At 40.6% G+C, this 23,732-nt stretch overlaps 2 protein-coding genes across 5 annotated transcripts in view; one reads left to right on the top strand and one right to left on the bottom strand.

The window, feature by feature from the left end:
- Positions 1–1,784, bottom strand: part of LOC109982319 (kinesin-like protein KIF13B) — a 36,870-nt gene extending 35,086 nt beyond the window's left edge. For 3 of the 4 annotated variants that reach the window (XM_020631472.3, XM_020631475.3, XM_020631474.3), the window contains exons 1-4: positions 1,642–1,784; positions 1,421–1,508; positions 1,078–1,157; positions 15–108 (exon numbers count right to left, since the gene is read on the bottom strand). In XM_020631472.3, coding sequence (XP_020487128.2) covers positions 15–108; positions 1,078–1,138 — 155 coding nt within the window. In that variant the 5' untranslated portion in view covers positions 1,139–1,157; positions 1,421–1,508; positions 1,642–1,784. The remainder of the gene's footprint in view (positions 1–14; positions 109–1,077; positions 1,158–1,420; positions 1,509–1,641) is intronic. The other variant, XM_020631473.3, reaches the window with a different exon arrangement.
- Positions 1,785–2,853: 1,069 nt separating this feature from the next.
- elp3 (elongator acetyltransferase complex subunit 3) lies at positions 2,854–22,892 on the top strand. Its single transcript, XM_020631454.3, has 15 exons — positions 2,854–3,008; positions 4,460–4,559; positions 5,078–5,216; positions 5,379–5,449; positions 6,160–6,223; positions 6,836–6,904; positions 7,401–7,555; positions 12,122–12,283; positions 12,415–12,541; positions 18,353–18,546; positions 19,119–19,209; positions 19,973–20,038; positions 20,662–20,889; positions 21,054–21,135; positions 22,017–22,892. The coding sequence occupies exons 1-15, from the start codon at positions 2,987–2,989 to the stop codon at positions 22,106–22,108; spliced, it is 1,662 nt and encodes a 553-aa protein (XP_020487110.2). The 5' UTR covers positions 2,854–2,986; the 3' UTR covers positions 22,109–22,892.
- Positions 22,893–23,732: the final 840 nt, after the last annotated feature.

Here is a 23,732-nt window from a genome sequence, read left to right as displayed (position 1 = left end):
TCTTTGCAGCGTACCTGGGGTCTCCTTTGTTCATATTAGCGACAGCTGGATGCAGAACTGTCTGATTCCCCTCCATCTCCACCACACATTTCGTCTTCAAGTCTTTTTCTAGGTTGAAACAAATATCAATAATTATCTCTGTGACGACATGAGTACAAAAACAAATATTAAAAAACACATGTAAAAAAAAATGTGTGAACAAAATCACTTTTGCAAATGTGCTTGCTGGTAAAGTAACATCTAAACTGTTTATAAAACATCTATGCACGTCTCATAATAACTTTCATTTCTAGAGACTGACACAGTCATTACAGAACAACAGGTGGCATACGCTGTGTGTGTGCCAGTTCCTCGTGATCATAGCAGAAACAGCCCGTCATAGAGAGGCAGGAAATAGGTTTATTTATGGTGATTCATGCAGGACTCGCCTGTACTAACATTACGACCAGTTAACTGCTCCCTGAGCATGCAGTAAGGAAAAGCAGGGTCACAGCTTCTGTTCCTCACTCCCAGCTACAGGAGAAGGCTTTCAACATGTCCAGGAACCGGCTCATACATGTATGTTTAGGGAAATGTCCAACTTACACAAGTTTAAATGATATGTTTTCTGTATGCAACCTTCCTGAATACATGGTTAGAAAGGTGAGCTCAAGGAAGGTTTTGTTTTTTAGCAACTTAAACCGTGCTCAGCTGCTCTAATTAGTTTCAGAAAGTTAAGAGCTTTAAGCACAACACTGCATTATATTCCTGTTTTTTTTTTGTCAGGAAGTGATGTCACTGTCCCTTCCAAGTGTTTTCTTTTTCCACCCCTGCTGCAGTTCTGCCAAAACTCTTTCAAAAGAGGAAAAAAAGTACATTTTTGTAGAGTCTTAAAGGGGAAACATGCTCCTTAAAAAAACAGGATTACAGCCTCCATTTTTCTTCCTCTAAACTAATCCTTGGTACACAAAAAAATAAAACGACTCAGTGTCAAGAATTCACTTTAGTGCTGGGCAGTGTTTAAAAAATCTCTCAGAGCAGACTTCTGATGTGTGTGTTGGTCAACCTGTCACAAGGCTAGTGAGACTTTGTACTCACCTCTTCTGTTCATTGGTCGCACACGGACAGCGACTTTCACGTTTAAGCTGTTGTCATCCATGGTGCTATTTCCACCTGACCTGGAGGGGAATAATAAATGTGCATGAGTAGCGTAACTCCACATACACAAGTTGACATAAGATATTGCAGTTGCTCAGAATTACACCTTACATAGAAACACATTCATTTTCCCGACGCGTTTTCATTGCGTGAAGTCTGTGTACACACAGTTAGCTCCTGCTCCTCTCTGCAGCGTTCATATACAAACTCTTAAACAGTTTCAAGACAACACATGCCTACAGGAGTACAGTAGTCCATATTTTATCTAAAACAGGGAACAAACCTTTTTACAACAGTGCGCAGTTTGTCCCGACGTCCACAGGCACCTTCAAGTAGGCTACACAGCAGCTAGCCTGGGACGCTAACAAGACCTGGGGGAACAGCAAACACACATTAGGGGTCAAATATTTTCACAATGACTGCTGGTACAGGTAACAGGTCACGTCACGTTATATGCAACAACTTGGTTTCTATATGAGTTTGAAAAAAAAGAGAGTAACTCACGGCAGCACAGAGTTCATTATCTGCTCCTCCACCTGTTGCATTTCCTGGATCGTCCCGCAGAGATCAGTCAAGCCATGTAAACTCACAGCTAAAGGGATTTACTGTGAGGTTTAGGGAGAGCTCAAGTCCCTGTGCGCTCAGCTACACACACGCACGCACGCACACACGCACACACGCACACACACACACACACACACACACTGTGTTGTTAGGAATAAAGCGCCACCGTGTGGACACACATGCATTGCAAGCAAGCCAATCCAAGTCCGTGCTTAAACTTTAAGACGATTTGTTAAAAAATGTGTGTTTAAACATTAACCAAAATATCCCTGTGGGCTGTAATGAAACTAATTCAGTATGTTTTAATCCGTGTCAATGTAGTAGATTTAAAAATGAGTTTTCGTCGGTTTAATTCATTGATGACCCTACTTAAATAAATATAAAACATGTAATGGTGTATTTCTGCCTTATATTCAAAATAAAATAAAATAATTGAATTTAAAATTGTACATAAATACTACCCTTTAAAAAAGAACAGATCTAAATATGTCACTAATGTAATTTAAAGATGCACCTTTTGCTATTGTGAGGGAGAAACTATTGAACATCATTTTGTAGACTGCGTTTTTATTTGATTTAGAAAATATAATCTTTGAAAAATTTGGATAAAATATAAAACTTTAAAAAATAGACAAATTATTGATTCTTATGTACAATTCAAAACAAATACATTTAATTCTAATTTTAGGCTAAGTATTACTTTAATACTTGAAATGAAATGGCTCAACAAATTACCCTCATTTTATAGCAAATCATATGAAAACATTTTTTATCCACTACTGAAAATCTAAACCTTAAACATAAGAAATTGACAAAAACTATCACAATATTTAAACATTATTATTATTATGATCCCAATTAGCCGGCTCCTCCTATTTCTGTGTTTTCTCTCATGTTTGTGTATGTAAAATAGATATTATTTGTACAATATTAGACCAATTTCCAATCCTTGTTCACACTTTTAAAGTGTACTGCATTAGATTTGTGATGTTTATAAAATATTGAACATATATGTACTTGCATTTGAATGATTAAGATGTACATCTTTTAAGAATCAAAGGTTGATCAAATAAAGCCTAAAACAAAGTTTGATTCATTGATGTTCAGTCTGGGCGTTTCCGGTACTTTACGACAGTTGAGGTTGACGTACGAGTCAAGCCGTGTTTCGATGCAACGTGGAGTTGTTTTGTGTTTGTGACAGCCCTCTCTGGTTTAAAGACTTACGTTTTTCCTCTTTAAACATTATCGACACCTCAAACACTGAACGCAGTCCCTAAAGGAAGAAATGGGGAAACCGAAGAAAAAGAGTAAGTGTTTGACAACAGTTTAAAATATGTGTTTATAGTGTCTGTAGCATGTTGCTATGCTAACTAATGTACCTCACCATCATAATGTCATAACAACAACAGTATGACACGGTGGATATCTGTTTTATCCTTCTTATTTACAGTCTGTGGTTTTATCACAATATAAATAAAAGATTATACAACGAAACCGCTGACTGAAAGACTTTAAAAGATTTAATTCAACTAGTTAGTTACGATTTGTTAAACTCCTCTGCTGCACAAGATCATCAAGATGAAGATACTCTGAACTTTATCAGCTCCCTTTAGTCAATACTACATGAAAAAACACTTGACAAAGAGTTGCTCATTTTCAGGTGATTTTTACTAAATCAAAGAACAACAACGTACGAATGAATGTACAATATGTATTTACTCTATTTACTGTTTTCATTCTTCTGTTGCTTTAATTTGCTTAGATAACCTGCTTCTATCTATCTGTCTCTATATCTATCTGTCTCTATATCTATATATCTATCTATCTATCTCTATATCTATCTATCTATCTATCTATCTATCTCTATATCTATCTATCTATCAATCTATCTCTATATCAATCTATCTCTATATCTATCAATCTATCTACCTCTATATCTATCTATCTATCAATCTATCTACCTCTATATCTATCTATCTATCAATCTATCTATCTCTATATCTATCTATCTATCTATCTATCTATCTCTATATCTATCTATCTATCTATCTACCTCTATATCTATCTATCTATCAATCTATCTACCTCTATATCTATCTATCTATCTATCTATCTATCTCTATATCTATCTATCTATCTACTAAGGTAAACAGATGTGAATCAAATGAAAAGGGATTAAAATGATATAAAGGAACGTATACATGACTAAATAAAATCAATCAATCCACAAAGATATGTAGGGAAATCATTATTTAAAAAGGTTTCATAGTAATTCAATACTTCTTAAATGTTTTGTTATTAATTAAAAAAGAGAGATTTAGGTTAGCGGCCTGAATCAAATCAGACTTTGTCTTTCTAGAACCTTTTGGAAAATTCACATAAAAAATAAAATAATGTTTTCCATATCTTTTTTTACAAAAGGTATAAGATATGTCAATATCTGTAAACGTGGCCACAAGGCAATTAACCGGGCGGGTATATTTTATGCAGACATTTAGAAATATACCTTTTTAGCTTTCTTTGAAATCCACTTTCTGTAAAGGCCAAGCCCTTCTCCACTTTCTGTTCTCAAGCTGAGAACGTTCCTCTGGGAAACATGTTATTGTTTATTTTGTTATGTCAGACGATCATGTTTGTTGTTACATGTTATGTTTGTTAGTTTGAGTTCATCCAGCATCAGTAAAGGTTGTAACATGTTAACACCAGAACTCAAAGTGTGTTTTTTAACCAGTTGAATCATTCAATTTGAACCTTTCAGGTGATCTCAGCCGGGCTGAGCTGATGATGATGACCATAGCTGACGTCATCAAACAGCTGGTTGAAGCACATGAAGAGGGCAAAGACATCAACCTCAACAAGTAAGTCTTCACCAACAGAGACAAACATGTGATCTAAATAACAAACAAACATTTCATTACATCCACTTGTGTGGATACAAACTGATGCTGTGAACAGGTCGTGTTTGATATTTAAAATATATTCAGGGTTTTTTTCCTACCCTGGGTTTCAACACACGTTTTTTCTGGGTGATCCATTTCTCTGTTAATAACAGATTCTTGAATATTTCCTTTTTGGAATTGTTTTTCAGGCCGTTTGTCAATATTTTACAAGATGACTGAAGAGCTCTGAACCATCATATGAACTGTTATTAATGTGTAAATGTAGCTGCTCTGTTTGTGTTACTGACGGCCTGAATGACCATAAACATTTATTCTATTCTACACCAGACACTGATCTACACAACAGTAGTACAACCCAAACACATGAACTGTTGGATCATTTTGGCTACGTATCTCAATTCTTAAAATTACAAACAATGCTATCCTACTACAGTGTACATTTTTTTTACCTTTGATTTTGTTTCTGTTTTCTAAAGAGTGAAGACTAAGACTTCAGCTAAATACGGACTTGAAGCCCAGCCACGATTGGTGGACATTATTGCTGCTGTTCCTCCACAGTATCGCCGTGCTCTGGTGCCCAAGCTGAAGGCCAAACCCATCCGCACTGCCAGTGGGGTACGTAGACCTGAAGGTCCTGTTTCTCACTCAGCAGTGTGACAACAAGCTTTTTGGACAAGTTATATTCAGGAAAGTGTGAAGGTCAAGAAGATGTTCTGTGTGATCTGATTTTCACGGAGTAAAACTATTTAAATATTGACAGAATCTGACTTTCCACAGATTGCAGTTGTGGCTGTGATGTGCAAACCCCATCGATGTCCACACATCAGCTTCACCGGCAACATCTGCGTGTAAGTTCCTTTTTTTTTTTTTTTTTTTAAAGTTAACTTAAGTTGTGTTAGAGACGAGAGTTATTTAAGAGTTACAATGTATGCACTGCAGGAGAGGAAGATAAACCCCGGCCCCTCCGCTTGACGAACTTCCCTTGTTTTGTTTTTTTATTTAATCTTTATTTAACCAGGAAACAAAACTTGTTGAGATTAAAAATCTCTTTTCCAGGAGTAGACATGCTGCATCACAATTTTCAGAGTTTCACACAAATGAGCAGCCACACATAGAAACACAAAAAAAATACAATATTAGACATTAAAAGACACAAATAACACATTTAAACAACAAATATTTATCAAGATCATCCACAAACACATCAGGATGAACATCTACATTAAGGTGTGTCATTTAGCATCCGTTTAAAAGCATCCAATGAGAGCAGCTCGTGAAGTCTCTGCTCTTTTTGTAACTCGTTCCAAGTAAAAGGAGCAGAAAACTTTAACGCCTTTTTCCTCCAGTTGTCAAAGGTTATAAGACCCTGTACTCCTCTGACTGATGGAGGTCAGAAGGAAGGAAGTAGACCTAAGATAGACTTGTAGTGTTTAAGTCTGCATGTGGTCAAAGAAGTCTATCCAGCACGTGTATACAACAAACACTTCTCACATGCTTACATGTGTTTGATGTTTTTTTATATTCAATGTAACTTTGTCATCATCTTGTATTGTTGCAGCTATTGTCCTGGTGGACCAGACTCAGACTTTGAGTACTCCACACAGTCTTACACCGGCTATGAGGTGAGGTTATGTTTTTCCTCCACAGTTTGTAAACACAGAGAGCATTCTGTAAAAAAAAAAAAAAAAAAAGTTTAAGAAAAAATATCTATGTCAACATCTGTATCTGAATCTATATCTTTATAATCCATATCTCTCTCTATTCATCTTTATCTATGTAAATCTCTCTCTCGTGTAGTTTCCTCATGTCAGATCAAATTCAAGCAAATGGTTTTATTGTCGATCTGTAACCGTTTTTCTATTTGTCCCCCGAAACGGTTACTGTCAGAACACGTCTAAGTGGAGATACATTTTATCCCCGCTTAGACCTATTTATTTTTATGTTACTCTTTATTTTGCTTTTTTTACGGGGGGGGGGGGGGGCTGTACCTTCTATCTAAGGTAGATCTGAACAACACTAGTTGGAACAAACTGTAACTTCCATGTCGTTACAGAATAAATTAGAGAAACTTTTTGTTGCTTTCTTCCTGTTGAACCCCCCCAAAAACTGAGGTACTGGTACCGTACCGTGACCCCCTGTGAATGTTACACCCCATATTCATTGTGGTCTTCCTTTTGGCTTTTTGTGCTTTTTTGGTTTTGAAAAGTTGTTCTCCCCTCCGCTTTCTGTGACAGCCGACATCCATGAGAGCGATCCGAGCACGCTATGACCCGTACCTTCAGACCAGACATCGAGCGGAGCAGGTCAGTGTGTACATTATTACAATTAGATTCTTGAGACATCTGCGCTGCTTTTGGTATGCTGCTGTGTGTTTGTCTTCATCTAAATGAGGTGTTTAGGTCACTAAACATTTTCACATATGTGGCGTGATTGTCTTGGTTGTATAGACTTGTCGATTATAACCAATGAAAATGCGTTCAGTTTGCAGTGATAAGTGTCATGGTTACCCGCCTGCCATGATCTGACAGTGTTTTATGAATTACATTTATTTCCACATCAGTTTAAATTGAACAGAGGAAAGCCATTCATTGATTCAACACTTACAGTTAACGTCTTTGCTGATCCATGTTAAATTGATACTTAATAAGTAATTCCAATTAGTTAAAAAAACATCTAAAACATCCTAAAACCTTGTAGTGTGGAGAAGTTTAGAGCCTTTCACTCCCACTCACAGATAATTGTATTCCACTGTTATATTACTTTTACAATGTCAAACTGTTTCTTCTTCATGACGTGCAGCTGAAGCAGCTGGGTCATAGCGTGGACAAGGTGGAGTTCATCGTGATGGGCGGGACCTTCATGGCGCTGCCTGAGGAGTACAGAGACTACTTCATCAGGAACCTACATGACGCGCTGTCCGGACACACCTCCAACAATGTGGCAGAGGCCGTCAGGTACACGTCTGTCCCCATCCTCCTCAGTGTACAGTAACAGTTGTGTCTTTAACATGGTAACAATATTTAACCAAACATGTGAAGACATAGAAGGTGGAAACGGGTTAGAAGAAACTGTGCTGTTGAGACGCGAGAGTGAGGAATAGCGTTGTTAGCCTTCAATTCAGGTAAACATAAATAAATATTTAAGGTGTAAGAGGAAAAAACAAAAAGAAGAGGAGGAGCAAAGGAGCAGATAGAAATAGATGAGGGATGGTGTGAGTCAGATGATGGTGGATGTAAGCAAAGTGTAGCTTGAGCAGGTGGCCAAGGGGGGGGGAGGGGGGGGGTCTGATTAATTCTCTTATGACAGAATTTAGACTGAGATTCAGATCATTTATTGTCCCCAATGCGAAATTAGTTTTTCAACAGGAACACTCAGAAAACAACACATTCAAGGACAACATCAACATCATAAATGAGACATCGCAGTAAATCAGTCAAGAGATCATAACAAAATTGACATTTTTACCAAGATATACATATATTATAACATAATAGTGTGAAAATGTGCAATTAAAGTACAAGAACAGATAGATAGATAGATAGATAGATAGATAGATAGATAGATCTATAAACTTTATTGTCTGTCCTAAAAGTGACAGAAATTGTCCTTTGACAAGGCTCAATCATTACAAAGTAAAAATCAAATTCAAAAACACAACACAAAGTACAGACTAAAAGATTAAAATAGGACTGTTAAAAAATGTTTCTTTGACTTTGTTCAGGGTGGTTACTGCAGAGGAAATGAAGGATTTTTTGTAGATGTTTTTCCGGGCAGAGGGACTTTGTAGCGTCTGCCTGATGGCGGTAACTGGAAGGAGTGGTGGAGGGGGTGAGAGGGGTCCTGGGTGGCTCTCCTGATCACAGAGCGGTTATACAGCTCAGAGAGGGGAGGTTGGGATGAACCGATTATTCAGGGTGTATATTATAAACTGGATTATTGAAAGTGTTGATTTGTACCTGTAAGTTTTCTGCTGTAGTTCAGTTCAAACTGTAGGTTTCTGTATTTTACTTAGTGAACACTCCTCCGCTGCCTTTCAGAGAGTATTTTAACATCTCTCTGACCTCACTACAGCTTTAGTTACATTTTAATTTACAACTAAATAAACTGATCATTTTAATACTAAAGAATTCATATCCTCCCTTCAATTACTGTTTGTTTGTTTTCCATTCATCTCAATTGTGATGCACAATGAAACAGCCAGTAACCACATCTGTAAATATGTATCAGTAAACTCCACCAGAGGGAGCTCTTGTACCGTTTTAAGAGAATCCCGTACATACATTAATCAGCTTTCTTTTTGCTGCTGGACATTGTTCCACATCACGGACAGTAAAAGACATCATCCCCATTAACTCTCAAACATTCTCCTGTAAGGAAGACAATCCAAAGATAAGGTGAAGTTTGAGGCCAGGTTTAACTCTGCAGTTAACAATTATCTTCATTATCTGTGAATCCATCGGTCTTTAGTCAATTGATCTTAAAGTGTACATATACATCTTTTTTTTTTTTTTTAAATGCATCAAACTACAATTCCCAGAGTCCAAAGGGAAAATTATTAAGCTTCTTTTTTGTTAAACAACATTAACAACAGGAAGATAAAGAATTTCAGGTAAGACAAAAACAGTTTTGTTCCTGCTGCTATCACTGAATTTAACAAGCTGTAGCTATATTTTCACAAACTGTAATGTATTTATTTATGGCCAAAACTTATTTGTACCCATCCTGAAGAGATTATTTAATTTTGTTTTGAATTGATCTTATTGGTTGAGAGCCTCATGGCGTGATTGGTGGAACCTTGAGTACTAAGGTTTTAGTTTTTTTTTAATCATGTTCTAGTTGGGTTAATAGCTCTCTTTCTCTCTCGTGTCGTTCATTTCTACATCTGTTTTGTAATCTGTGTGTCATGATTGATGTTGATCTTTCTGGCCGCCAACAAATCTACCTACAAGTACAAATGTAAAGTCACCTGAACCTAAGACAAAAGAGGAAAAAAACCTAACCGTCACATTTAAAACCCTCAGGATTTCAACTTTATGATTACGTTTTATAATTTTTCTTACACTTTTTTACTGCAGCCTCAAGGTCATGAGTTCTCCTATCTTTTTTTAACACTTTTTGTGTGTTTTTTATCCCTGTGAAAAATCTGCTTCACTACTGAGTGCACCGGTGCATCATGGGAATTATTGTTCCCTATTTATGACTTTTTCCACCATGATTTCTCCACATTCACTGGAGCCCATCCTACTTTTCATTTAACCTCACCACGACAACACACGGCACATCTTGAAGGATGCTGAGATGTGTTGATCCTCTCCACAAATGAAGCTGCTAAATGAACCCATCCAGAGATCAGGAGGGAAAATAAGTGAGGCAACTCTCCATCAATTGCTCCTGTCGACTTCTCACTTACTAAGTCGTGCCAGCTTTGAATGGTATCGGCCATGTTTGTTCTCGGTACGAGTGAGCGTCATGTATTTAGAAAACTTCAGATTAGGTTCATGGAGGGTCAAAGTTTAGAGTCCCGGAGGCCAAAAATATGTCTATCTCACAAGGACTAAGGCCGTTTGATTGTCAGCAGGGGCTGTTTAATTTCCTAAAGTCTGATAAGAACAGAGTTTGTGTGAGCATGAGGCTCTTCCCATTTGGCTTTTTGTTTGTACCTGTGACTCTGCCAGTATGTGGGAGTTTTCTTAAATGCGGTGCTCTGTTATCAGCAGTCTCGGTCAAGACACTTTGAGTCAACTGTGGCTGCAAACGAGGATTTGCTTGTGTGCCTGTGTGCGTGTGTGTGCGTGTGTGTGCGTGTGTGTGCGTGTGTGTGTGTGTGTGTGTGTGTGTGTGCGTGTGTGTGCGTGCGTGTCTGTGAGTGCGTGTGTGTGTCAGAGACAGTGTCATGCATGATGCTTGTGTATCTGTGTCTCCCCACGCTCCCCCTGCTCCTCATCGGATCACAGCGGTGAGATAGCTGCAGATAATCACCTGAGATAATAGACTTTTTATTGATTCATCTCATACAATCTGATCATCCTCTCTGGAGCATACACTTCTGTAATTGGTGTAAATCAGCCAGCAGAGTGTAAAAGATGGACATTTATTGCAGAATCAGAAGGAATAGAAGCGGGCATGGGGGGGGGGGCTTATGGACATTGGAGCCGCTGCAGTGATGAAATGTGCCTGTAAGCTTGCGTGCGTTGTTTTTTTTTTTTGGGGGGGGGGGTTTCAATCAGGGACTCAAATGAGTATAGAAGGAGCAGTGAAGCCTGATTCAGGATTAAAGGTCCATGAATATTCAACTTTTACTTTATTATTATTCTGAAGGGAATTTGATCTGCAGCTCGCATCAAGACTCAACCGACAGAAAAGACAACGTCAGAAATACAGACATTCAGATCCGTACAGATTGTGTTGACATTTAGTTTAAAGAATGATGAGGGGTCGCACTGTGACACCTCTAGTCACTGTCTTTCAGTGCCCTGTAAACAGCTGTAGTTAGCACGCCTGCTGCTGTTCGGACAATCAGGTAGAACTTGTTTCGTGTAGATAGTGATGGATGCCCGGTGTGCAGGGTTTGGTGATCAGAAAATGTAGGAAAAGAACTTCTGCTTAGCCTTAGACATTTAAGTCCTAGGCCCGGTTGTTCAAAAGGTTTAATCTGGAAAAATCTGGATTTGGTAATCCACTTTTTTTTTTTCTTCCAAGGATCACGTAATCCAGCTCACTTTTATCCTCTTTGTTCAAAGAAAAACAAGATTGAATCACCCTGATCCAGGTACAGAAAAGACCTTTAAGGATCACCAAATCCAGATTTCCTGAGCTATAAAGTGGATTTAACACTACATTACTTTGTCCACAGGGGGCGCCAGGTTCGACTCCGACCTGTTGATGCTTTTACACATGTCATTCCCCCACTCTCTCTCTTCTCCATTTCAGACTCAGTCCACTCTCCTGTCTTTAAATAAAGACATTAAAAGCTCAAAAATACCCTTTAAAGAAAAAAAAGAGAGATGAACAGAGCACTGTGGGTCTCAGCTCTCTGGTCTCGGGTATGTCCTGGTCTCGGTTGTCTTGACTACAACACTAGAGAAAGCTTTAACTGTGAAGTATTTTACAACCCTTTTCCAGTTGTGTGGAAAATAAATACGTTCAAGTATAATCATTTGAGTGTAATCATGTAGGTATTTAACTTGCTTTGACACAAAGTCAACACTCGTTAATTTCTCATTGAACATTTTTCGCATCACAAACATTTTCCCTCGATATCATCCATTTTCTTGATTGCGTTCGTCGTGTCCTAATGTGAGGTTGGTGTTAACTGTTTGGATAATGAGCCGAGCAAACTCACAGCATGTCAATTGATGTTGCTAAATGAGCCCAGCACAAAGAGTGCTCCAACATAGTCAGTAACAAAACAAAAAAAACACACAAATGTCATCTGAGAAACCTTATTATATGAAGAAGGAATGATATGAGAAGAGATTATGTTATGAGCTGAAATGACTGAGACGGCTTCCCCCCTGCAGGTACTCTGAGCGCAGCAACACCAAGTGTGTAGGAATAACTATTGAGACACGGCCGGACTACTGCCTGAAGCGACACCTCAGCGACATGCTGGGCTACGGCTGCACGCGGCTGGAGATTGGAGTCCAGAGTGTGTATGAAGATGTGGCTCGCGACACTAATCGGTTAGTATACCCAGGGGAGGAATCGAGGGATGATGTAGATAAGAAAGCAGACAACGTGTGAAAGCAACCTGTATGAAAGTGTGTGATCTATTAACTGTATTTTTTTTTTAACATGCTTTTCTATCTTCCAGAGGCCACACGGTGCGAGCTGTTTGCGAGTCTTTCCACCTTTCAAAGGACGCTGGCTTCAAAGTAGTCGCCCACATGATGCCAGATCTGCCTAACGTGGGCATGGAGAGGGATGTGGAGCAGTTTATTGTGAGCATTCCTTTTATTCCTGCTTGATTTGTTGATACACTCATAAGAGTACTTCAGGTTTGCACACTGGTCAAACTGGTCGTATCTGGTCTCCAGTCTGCCAGGCCTTTAACAGCTTTAGCTTTTAATGTCTGCATCCATTTATGGCCTAATGTGGACGAGCAAATGAGGCTTGACCACAGTGAGTGAGATTTATAAGAGAGAAGAATGCATATGCACAGCTTTACGTGTTCAGCAAAAAGCATGGTTATGCATTCTAATTTTTTTGTGCAGATGAGTCATCACACGTGCACATCGACTGTTATACATCCTGATGAAATGTCTGTGGCTTTGTGTTTAAATAACATTTATTCTGGGTGTTTTCCATTGCCTTAAGTCTTGAAAGCCAGCTGTTTAACAATCAGTGTACAGTTCTGGTCTTTGTAAAGTCCAAATCAACGACTTCACTACGTGGACAGAAACTGGACAGTGACTCAGGCACCGGTGCGTCAGTAGCAGTGTAGGCTGTAGTTATGGGACTGCTGTGGATCAGTGGGCGAGTGGGTCGCCTGTCAATCGGTCGGGGGTTCAATCCCCAGCTCCTGCAGTCTCATGACCAAGTGGCAAGACACTGAAGCCCAAATTGCTCCAGCGTGTGAATGTGTATGTATATGATTCATTAATAGATGGACACATAGCAGCCTCTGCCATCAGTGAATGTGACCTGTGTTGTAAAAAAGAACTTTTAATTGTCAGAAGACTAGAAAAGCGCTTTACAAGCTCAAGACCATTCACCATTTCAGTTTAGTTTTTTTTCCATACCATAGAGAGCTACCTGTGACAGAGCCATCAACATTTCTTCATCAGTTAAACAATGAAGATAGAGACACGATGAGAGAGAGGGACAGGTGTGTGTCAAAGGGTTTTAACAGTAGTGTTTGATTTAGCCCCTGCACCATCAGGACACCCATCAATGCACGGCCTTAAACCTTAAACCTTCCTCATCCCCAGTGGTTTAGACAACAAAGAGTACATTACGCCACTGCATAGCCAACAGGTAACCTCCTGTGTTCTACTCAAGGTTGGCAGGCAAATCTATGTTTGGTTTAGCCTTAAAGGGTTAGTATAGATTCTAATTAAAGAAGTCATGATCCATTTGTTTCTTAAAGATTGATTATCAGGCTTTTTCTGCCTTTATTTAGAGACAAGACAGTGGATAGAGATGGAAATCGAGAGAGATGGGACTGACATGTGGGAAAGAAGCCACAGGTCGGACTTGAACCCAGGCCACCTGCTTGGAGGACCCCAGCCTCTGTGCATTTTTTTAAAGATTATTTTTGGGCTTTTTGCTTTAATTTTGATTGGACAGCTGTAGATGTAGACTGGGGCGCCTGTGGCTCAGTTTGGTAGAGTCGGTCATTTCTCAACCAGAAAGTCAAGGGGTTCGATCCCCAGCTCCTGCAGCAACATGTCCGATGTGTCCTTGGGCGAGACACTTAACCCCAAGTTGCTCCCGCTGCTTCGGCGATGGCGTATGCATGTGTATGAATGGGATGAGTTACTTCTGATGGACTCTTCACATGGCAGCCTCTACCATCAGTGTGTGAATGTGTAGGTGTGACCTGCGGTGTTAAAGTGCTTTGAGTAGTCAGAAGACTAGAAAAGTGCAACCTCAAGACTCCTTTTACCATTTAGATAGAGAGGAAATGTGAGGAGAGAGAGAGTTGGGGATGACGTGCCCCAAGCAACACTAGGTCAAATCTGCCACCAGTGCAACAAGGACTGTAGCACCAATGGGCCACCCGATCTACCAATTGAGCTAAACCAGTGTCCGTCATGGTGGGGCTTTTCCCCGACAAAATAAGGTTTGTGCAAGTTATTAATTCATCAGAGTTTCAGAGAGACAAGAAAGTTGCAGTAAAATATCACAAGATAAAATGGGTAACAACTTCAGACTTAAAGAAAACAAAAGAGAAGTTACATCAATCATCAAAGTTTATTGTTTGTTACATTAACAATCATGTCGTCTTTCGCTCAACACACCAGTGATCGTCATCACTACTTATCTCCCAGTGGTGTAGTAACGAGGAAGTCCTACGTGCAGCATCTTAAAATAGAAAGAGAAAAGGCTTTGACAGTTCACCCACAGTACAGACGTTGTTGTGACTCAATCGTAAATCTTGTCAGGTGTGTCTCATCAGCAGGCTGACTTTACGCCTTTGATTGGAAACACAGCTGCATTATAATATGTGAGGATCAGGCTGTTCACCCCCCCCCCCTCCCAACATCCCTGACTGTAGGATGTAGATGAAGACCCAGTTTGAGGCTGTGTCTAATTCCAGCTTTTTTGAGGTTTTTATTTTTACATTGATGAAACAGAAATCAAGTAATTAGAAACCCGATGAAGGGGAAGAAAAGATGGTAGTAATTGGTGCAGTGGAGACTCCGACATGCCACTGAGACTCAGATCAAAATATGTCACTGATTATCTCAGAACTTAACACATTAACAATTCTTCTCCTTTGCCTTTTTGTTCGGCTGGTCTCATTTCTTGGCACCGTGGTGGAGTTTACCAAAGTAGAAAGTTTACCAAGAAAGTAAAATGTTCAAAACCGACCTGCAAATGAGGAAAAGACAACACAACCGACAGGTAGCATTCAGATGTACTGTGGAAAGTTCTCTTTTGCTAAATTTCTTTAAACGACAGTCAATACTCTACAATTTTATGATTCCCCTGCACTTTAATCCAAATCGATGTACATCAGAGAATTAGCACAACACAAGCAAGCGTCTACTTTGTAAAAGGAGGAAACAACAAGGACGGATGATTGGCGGGGGGGGGGGGGGTTCATCAGCTGACCTGAGAGTGCAGGTGGGAGTGTGCCGGTGGAGGAGCTCAGACAGGTAGGAGTAGCCAGACTGTGGAGGGCTTTGTAGGTGATAATAAGGAGTTTGAAGTGGATATGCTGGGGGGATGGAGAGCCAGTGGAGGTTATGAAGGACAAGGCTGATGTGGTCACGGGTGCAGGAGTGTGTGAGGAGACGAGCAGCTGAATTCTGTAGTTTCTTGAGTGGTTTGGATGATGAGCCGTAGATGAGACTGTTGCAGTGGATTGATGAATACTGTAAGAGTTTCTTTCTTTACTTTTCGTCCCACAATCCCTCTCTTGTCCTTTCCCTTAGACTTCTTTTTCACTCTCCCAGTGAGCAATCTGAATATTTGCTGCTCTGTTTTTTTCTCCCTGGTTTCCCTTATTATCTTTCACTTAATCTTTATTTTGTCTTTCCACTCCCGTCCCAGTTTTCTCTCTAGGTTCTGTCAGTCAATCTCTCCTGACACTTCATTTATCTCCTCTCTTTCATCTCCCCCTCTGCCTCTCTCCCCTCCTCTCTTATCACTCTGACACTTTTAGATTATACAGTTTACGTGTGGCTCCCCTCCCCCTCCCCTTTGCCACCCCCTCATCATATCTAAGATTTTATGTCACGCTTCACGCAAATGAGTGGGAATAATATGCAGGTTTCTAAACATCTTAACACTGCGTCATTCAGAGCATCTCAGGAAATTTTCCTTAGATCCAAAAATATTTACCACTACATTAAGAAGACGGGATGCTTCTACAAAGGAGGACGAGAAGTGTAAGAAGCGGGGGAAATCGTAGAAAATACAGGAAAAATAAGAAGTAGATAAAATGTGAAAGTGTCCCTGGATCGAGTCTGGATTGGAAGCAGAAAGAAGAAGAAGAAGCAACCATGGCAACAGGACGCAGACTGAGTCCATCCTGCTAACGGTGAATGTTTCCGTTATTCCTGAGATGCCAACAACGACCCTCTTCCTAATTTCATAGCTACCGTGTAGCTCAGAGGGCGATACGTGCCCGTGCTGCGCAACAGGAGCCTTTTAGAATGACATCATACAGCGGTCCACTTCCTTGTTTGATCACGGTTGCAATCACATCTCCCGTAGAGCGTACTAGAATACACATGAACCTTCCCGTGACCGCCTCTTCAAACGGACTCAGATGTGGTACCAGAGTAACCTACAGTACGTTTGTTTTCACACTCATCAAATGAACCGGACTTAGGGGACAAGTGGTCTCGGACCACAAAGACAGACAAATAGATAAATATTTCTTAGCTCAAGTCACATGTGTGGAGATAATTTTAGAAATAACTGTATAGCCAAACCTACACCTATTATCTCAGGTGACCCTGTGACCCATACAAGGATTAAGCAGGAAAATATATGAAATGGACAGCATGGAGGAAAATCACAGCTTCTAGATATTGCTTGCAGCGTCCGTTTTGATGACAATGGGAAGCAGATGATGCAAACAGCAGCTTAATGGTTTTAGTGGAGGGATGTTTACAACCTCCATGAAATGGGTAATAATAACTCTTTCAGGCTTTCCTGGAACAGAGCTCGTCAGTGCCGGCTGACAGCTTAAAAAAAAAGAAGAAGCTTTGATCTCTTGATTTTCTTTTCAGTTTGCATTAGTTACATGAATCCTTTCAGCCATTATCTGCTGCTGCTTGTCGGTGTTGTCCTGGTCGGCTTGGGATGACGGACCAGTTCAGGGCAGCATCTGGAGGATGTTGCATCCTTCTTGCACCTATCGCGAGTGTCCTGATAATGAAATTCGATTACAACTTCCTCCCACCCAGAGATCCTCTCTCTCACTTATCTCTTGTGTACAGATGCTCCCTGTCCTGGGGGGAGGCATCGTTAACACTGTTCCTCTCCACTGACTAACAGAGGCTCTGCTATGTGAGCCACAGTCGTAGCAGGTGTAAGATCCCCCCCACCACCACCACCACCACAACCACCAATTAGAAACTGTTTATTCTTTTCTGTCTTTTGTAATTATTTTTTGGGAGTTTGTCTCTATTTTAGTTTAGTTCACAGCAATGTGGGACATGTCCTTTTGTGATTATGGGCTGCGACGAGAGAGATTATGAGATGCTGATAATGTGGCCTATTTTGGAGGCTGTGCCTCAATTCCAGATCTTCACAGTTTTAATCAAGATAGTCGGTGCAGAGGGGAGGAGAATGACTGGAATTCACTGATTCCTATTCCTACACTGCAGTAAACCAGACACCTCTTGAATGTCTGTGTACTGTTGGACATCTGCTCCGTACAAGCTCATGGGACACCTGCTTTTACTTTTAGGACTTTTAGGAAAATAAAAGTTTTAATGGAAGAAGTCATTGATGAAAAGCTGATGGAATATCTGTAAGAGTTGCTGTCTAACCATTCTTTTTCTATTACCTTAATGAGCATTTAAAGAAGTCATCCGTTAGCATGACAGACAAATTGAACACTGCAGATAAAGCAAGAACAATCAGTTTTAGTCGATACAGTTTGTTCAAGCAGTTCAAATCAAATAAATTGTTGAATCACTGCTCCTCATTTATGATAATTAAGTGTGTTACATTGATTGTGTCAGAAACACCATTAATGAAAAACAAATTCTACTTCTCAGCTGTTGGTGAAATAGTTTTGTTGGGGCGGCTGGTTCCCCAGCTCCTGCAGCCACACGTCCCATGTAACCTTGGGCAATGCACTTAAAAGTTGCTCCCGCTGTGCTCATCAGTGGAATGATATGAATGAGTATGAATGGTACAGATGGATACTCTGACGTCAGTGTGTGAATGTGCAGGTGTGACCTGCGGGTTAAACAGCCCTTTGAGTACTCAGAAGACTTGAAAAGCGATACGTAAGCTCAAGTCCATTTACCTCTTTCTGTCTTAAACGTTCCAGTTCGAGTTTAACTGCAGAGAAATGTGATTTTCACTTTTCTCTGAAACGTGGACCTGTGTGTTTCCTGCAGGAGTTTTTCGAGAATCCAGCTTTCAGGCCCGATGGTTTGAAGCTGTACCCAACACTAGTGATCCGAGGTACGGGTCTGTACGAGCTGTGGAAGACGGGCCGCTACAAGAGCTACACGCCGAGTGCCCTGGTCGACCTTGTGGCCCGGATCCTGGCTCTGGTGCCGCCCTGGACTAGAGTCTACAGAGTGCAGAGGTGAGACAGTGAATGGAAAGTATTGATATGGTTGTTCAATGTCACTGTAGACAACATAAGCGTTAAAGATAAAATACCCTCAGTCCATCATAGATCATATAGATAGTTAGAAAACTTTGCTAATACGACCCATATTTTCCAATACAAAACGTATTGTGAGGGTAACTGCTTCTTCTTCTTTTTTTATATTAAGCTGAATAATCAGGATAAACAGGATGGCAGAGGCTGGACTTCAAGGTCCCCTGTTCATGCCTTTTACATGAAGCTGTACACATACTGAGTATGTTTTAAGTCTGAGTAGTGTAATGTCTCGATTACATCAGATTTAAATATTCAAATTCCTCTTACCTTCCTTCTTCTACACCATGACAGATGACATCCATAAAGTCTGTTATCTTTCTACTTATGCAACTTAAGGACTGAGGCAGGACCTGTTTGACTTCTTACCCTTTAAAAAGTTTATTGTGGCTCAGGTTTAGATTGATGTGAGGTAATGTTTCTTAAAATATCTCATTCTTTAAGCTGTTCTTCATCATTGTATGTAAATCCATGTTTCTCGTCCTGCCTGTCAGGGACATCCCCATGCCGCTCGTGAGCTCCGGAGTGGAGCACGGCAACCTGAGAGAGTTGGCCCTGGCCCGGATGAAGGACATGGGCACTGAGGTGAGACCTTCTGCACCAGAGCAAAAGACCAAACATCAGCTTATTTTGTGCATGGGAAGCTAAAACACATTCCCAGCTGGGATGCGATCCAAACAGACACCATTGAAGTGGACAAATAAATGCTGACTGTCTGCGAGAGTCATTTGCATACGCTGCGATGATTGATCAAAGCGAGACCACAAATTAAAAAACCTGCCAAGTATAGTTTAGAACTGTTGGAGCATAAAATTGGAGCAGCCTCCGTCTCACACGCTCCATATTTGTTATATCTGTGCTGAAAACTTTAAATTTATCGAGCCTGAACTCCAGGGAAAGAAGCCCGACCAACTTCTATGGAACGGGACTGGAGATAAGAAAGTAATCCCAACTCTCTGTCTCGTCTCTGACCATCAGTCTGACATTATGTTGTTCAAACATTGGTGGCTGCTCTCTCACCGTCACCTCTGGTTACTCTTTGTGCTTGCTTTAATTTGTCCTAAGTTCCTTTTTCATCAAATGATTTAAAGCAGCATTCATGATCCCCCCCAAACAGCCCCTTTTGCACGCTTAACCTTGATTTTTTTATTCAAACAAAGGGGTCACAAACCACTAACTAACTGATATTATTAATAATTCTGAAACCCTGCAGCTTGATTGAACTCACTGTGTCTGTAGGTAAACATGCACAGCAGTGACCTAAATAGATGTTTACAAATCAGATCCTTTAGGACAGGTCGAGATATCAGGTTTCTAAACCAGTTTCATTGTTTTTCTCTTTTTACAGTGTCGAGATGTGCGGACCCGAGAAGTGGGCATTCAGGAGATTCACCACAAAGTCAGACCTTACCAGGTAACAAACAGCATCCAGGTAGATTAACATTTAGAATGTGAGAGACTGTTATGACCTCCTGAAGTTATTAAACAAACAAAAGGAGACCAGGAACATTCAGGACGCCACATGAATGTAAAGTTTTTACCCTCAAGTGTTATTTGCTGTAAACATCCCCCCGCCCCAGAAAATCATTAAAGGTAAATGATAAAACTAACAAAACAAAAGGAGCTGGAGACACCGGCCAAACATAACAGAAGATGGGAAGGTACATCCCCTTAAAACTACCTAAAGACAACAAATACACCCAAAACAAGACTACTACTAAAATACCAAAACCCAGAAATCTAGAAATGCATGGGTGACAAAACAAATTTCTGGGTTGAGGAAAAATAAATAGAAAACATGAAAAAAAACAAAGGAGTGCAAAGAGCTCCTCATCTTCTGCTGCCCCGAGCGTTCGTGTGTCAGCCAGACGTTGAACCTCCTGCCGCGCCATATCACCTCCTCCTACCTGAGTGCTAATTGCACAACTGAATAACTGCGGTGCTGCATCTTTCAAGACATAAGGGACATTACTCCCACATGGTGTATGATATGCGTTTCCTGCAAACACAACATCCATTAACAGAGAGTGTGTGCAGGTGGAGCTGGTGCGGAGAGACTACGTGGCTAACGGCGGCTGGGAGACCTTCCTGTCCTATGAGGATCCAGAGCAGGACATCCTGATCGGCCTGCTGCGTTTGCGCCGCTGCTCCCCACAGTCCTTCCGTCCAGAGCTGAAAGGAGATGTGTCTATCGTCCGCGAGCTGCACGTTTATGGCAGTGTGGTGCCAGTCAGCAGCCGAGACCCCAGCAAGTTCCAGCACCAGGTAGTTCTACTCCCACACACAAACACAGACTTTTTCATTCCTCCCCCCCCCCCCCCCCCCCCCCCCCCCCGGTACTGTACAACACGGCTCATTGCATGTATTAAAAACCCAAAGTAAGGCAGTAAGTATAACTAACTCTGTTTCTTCCCCTCCGTCTGCTGTAGGGTTTCGGTATGATGCTGATGGAGGAGGCAGAGAGAATCTCCAGAGAAGAACATGGCTCCAGTAAATTGGCTGTTATCTCAGGTGAGAAAACAAAAGGACATCATTTATCCTCTTCTCGGACATCTGAGTATAAACATCTGTTTAAACGCACAGTAAGTCAATTCCTCCACCAGGGGGCTCTCAATCAAAACAATAACAAAAGGTAACGTGAAGGCTGGCGGGGAATCATGGGTGTGATTCTCTCTGCTACTCCCCCCTCCCACCCCCCTACCCTACCAATGAAAACAAACTCAAGGTTGACCGTAGTCGAGACAAACGGGCGAAACCGACCTGAGGAAGAGAATATGTTTATAGACGATAATTTACTCGACTTTTGTTTTAATCACAGCAGCACTTAAAGTAACAGTACAGCAGCAGTTCCTGCTTCCTTATGCAGCGGTCTTTGATGTAACATTTAGTGTTACCATGGCAACGATAAACATGTTGTGTCATAGTGGCCACAAGGGCACCACACGTCCCATTACAACTATAAAATTACAGCTTTGCTAGCTGTTGGAAATATTTGAGATAATGTAAGTTCTTAACAAAAAAAATATATAACATAGTTTTAGTAATTCTTTTATTAATTTAGATATTTTAGTGTAAAAATTCTACATGTTACACCTTTAATATATATGACATTAATGTACAATCTGTGCAAGAGTCAGGAAACAAAAGTACTGTAAGAAAAACACCAAACTGACAGAGCCACAGCTCTAACTTACTTTAATTTCTTGTAGCTGAATATACACAGAGGTAGAGATTTGTCTGTTTAGGCTGAAATGTCTGTTATCTGTTAAGGTTTAAAAGGACAAGTAACACATGACATAGAGCAGCAGCAATGTAACATCATCCTCCAGTGGCTGTTGAATTCTTGTTTCCTCTGCTGAGCACCTCGTTGTCTTCTCTGGTGTGTTTTGTAGGTGTTGGAACGAGGAACTACTACAGGAAGATGGGTTATGAGCTGGAGGGGCCGTATATGGTGAAGGACCTGTATGGACCTGAAAAGGACTGAACCATGACCGTGTTCTTATCTGGGCGGTGTTTACAGGCAAAATATACACACAAAGAAACTTTTTATTTATCAAGATAATATTCTCAGGATATGCTAGCTGCAATATGTTTTGCAGAGATTTCCCATAGCATCCGAGAACGTAATGGTTGGGATACTTTCTACTTTGTGCACACCAGGCACTTCTTTAGCATTTCATCCTCTTGCAGATAAGAAGGAGTGAAAGGATGTTATGAATAAACTGATGCTGGGAAACCACACCAAAAAACAGCATTGGCAGATTCCACATGGAAATGAATGTGTAGTGTTACCTTGCCGACTAACTTCAGCAAACTGCATTCATCCAGTTAGACGAGAAATGAGAACAATCTTCTAAAGATTTTAATTCTCAAATGCCACATTACTGGAAGAATTTAACATGTTTTTTTCTCCCAGTATTTCTTGTGTATTTGTCTGGGATGAGGAACCTGTTTAGCATCACACTTTGAGTTAATCATGTTTATGCTGCAATTAAATATAAAACCTATTATAAGAGAGTGGAGTATTCATTAATGGTTGGCAGTGGATGAATGAACAGTGGGAAGTGTCCTCGCCGGGCAGCCGTTGTGTAATTGCACAGTTTAAATTTATAGGGCAGGAAATTGAATATTAGCGTTACATAAATTGCATTTTTAAAGCCCCCCAGTTAATCCTATTTCTTGTTTTTCTGTCATGCATCCTGCTTCATGTAGTCTAGCTAAAACATCACATGACCATTTTTATTCAAGAATAAAGTTTATTTCTGTTACTGTTTTGTCTCCTGTTCTTTTTTTTGAGTTTTTACTGTCGCAGAAATCTTTGCAAGACATTTGAATAATTAAACCTAAATGACAGAGCAGCCAAAAGGGTTTCAGCCTTCATAGAAAGGCCACGCTGAAAAGTGGCTCCTGTAATGTATTCCCCAATGTCAAGGGTGCCAGCCCTAGCAGGAGACCCCTGATGATTGCCCTATGAGAGTGTTTTACTGGCTCATTTGACACAGCCTTTCCAATTACATCTCTATCAGTTACCTGTCTATTGAACATTGACTGAATGCACTGTTCAGCCACACTATTACTGGAAAGGGTTTGTCATTTGAAAAATAGTTGGCAATAAAGCCCAAAAGGCTCACGCCGCGACCTATGTCTCATATAGATTCCCGCTGCATGGGGCGATTGAAGCTGAACGGCCATGCGTAATTTCCTGTCTATGCGGCCCCTGTGTCGTGACTGTGCTGTGAGTTGGTGTTGCAGTCCTGACGCATTGAGGAATGTGCCGTATTCAGGGCTTTCTCTCCATGCTTGCTCACTCCTGCTATCAGTTGTGAAATCTAAAAGGACTTTCCCCCTCGCTCACACTCGCTGAGCTGATTTGTGCTGTAGAGGCGGCGGAGTTTGGTCTAATCTTCACTGCAACATGAGGGGGAAGTGTAGCAAGTTCAGTTAAGCTTTACTGAACTGAATGCTACAGGACGTGTCAAAAAAATTACCGGAGTAGAAGAAGAGAAAAGGGGTCTGGCTTTGTTGATGCTGAACGTTAGGTCTTTAACTCCTCCAAAAATATGTATGATCTGATATCAGCTGATTGTTGTCATCAGTCTGACACAATT

This window comes from Labrus bergylta, chromosome 15 (genome assembly GCF_963930695.1).
Source record: "Labrus bergylta chromosome 15, fLabBer1.1, whole genome shotgun sequence".
NCBI classification, from domain to species: Eukaryota; Metazoa; Chordata; class Actinopteri; order Labriformes; family Labridae; genus Labrus; species Labrus bergylta.
The sequence above is the reverse complement of the archived record's forward strand: the minus strand, read 5'-3'. Positions and strand labels throughout refer to the sequence as shown.

Excerpts from the sequence above, each read along its gene's own strand:
- elp3 (XM_020631454.3), top strand. The coding sequence starts at position 2,987 with ATGGGGAAACCGAAGAAAAAGA. Across the intron at positions 3,009-4,459 it reads GGGGAAACCGAAGAAAAAGA|GTGATCTCAGCCGGGCTGAG; the intron begins GTAAGTGTTTGA and ends TGAACCTTTCAG. Across the intron at positions 4,560-5,077 it reads AAAGACATCAACCTCAACAA|AGTGAAGACTAAGACTTCAG; the intron begins GTAAGTCTTCAC and ends TGTTTTCTAAAG.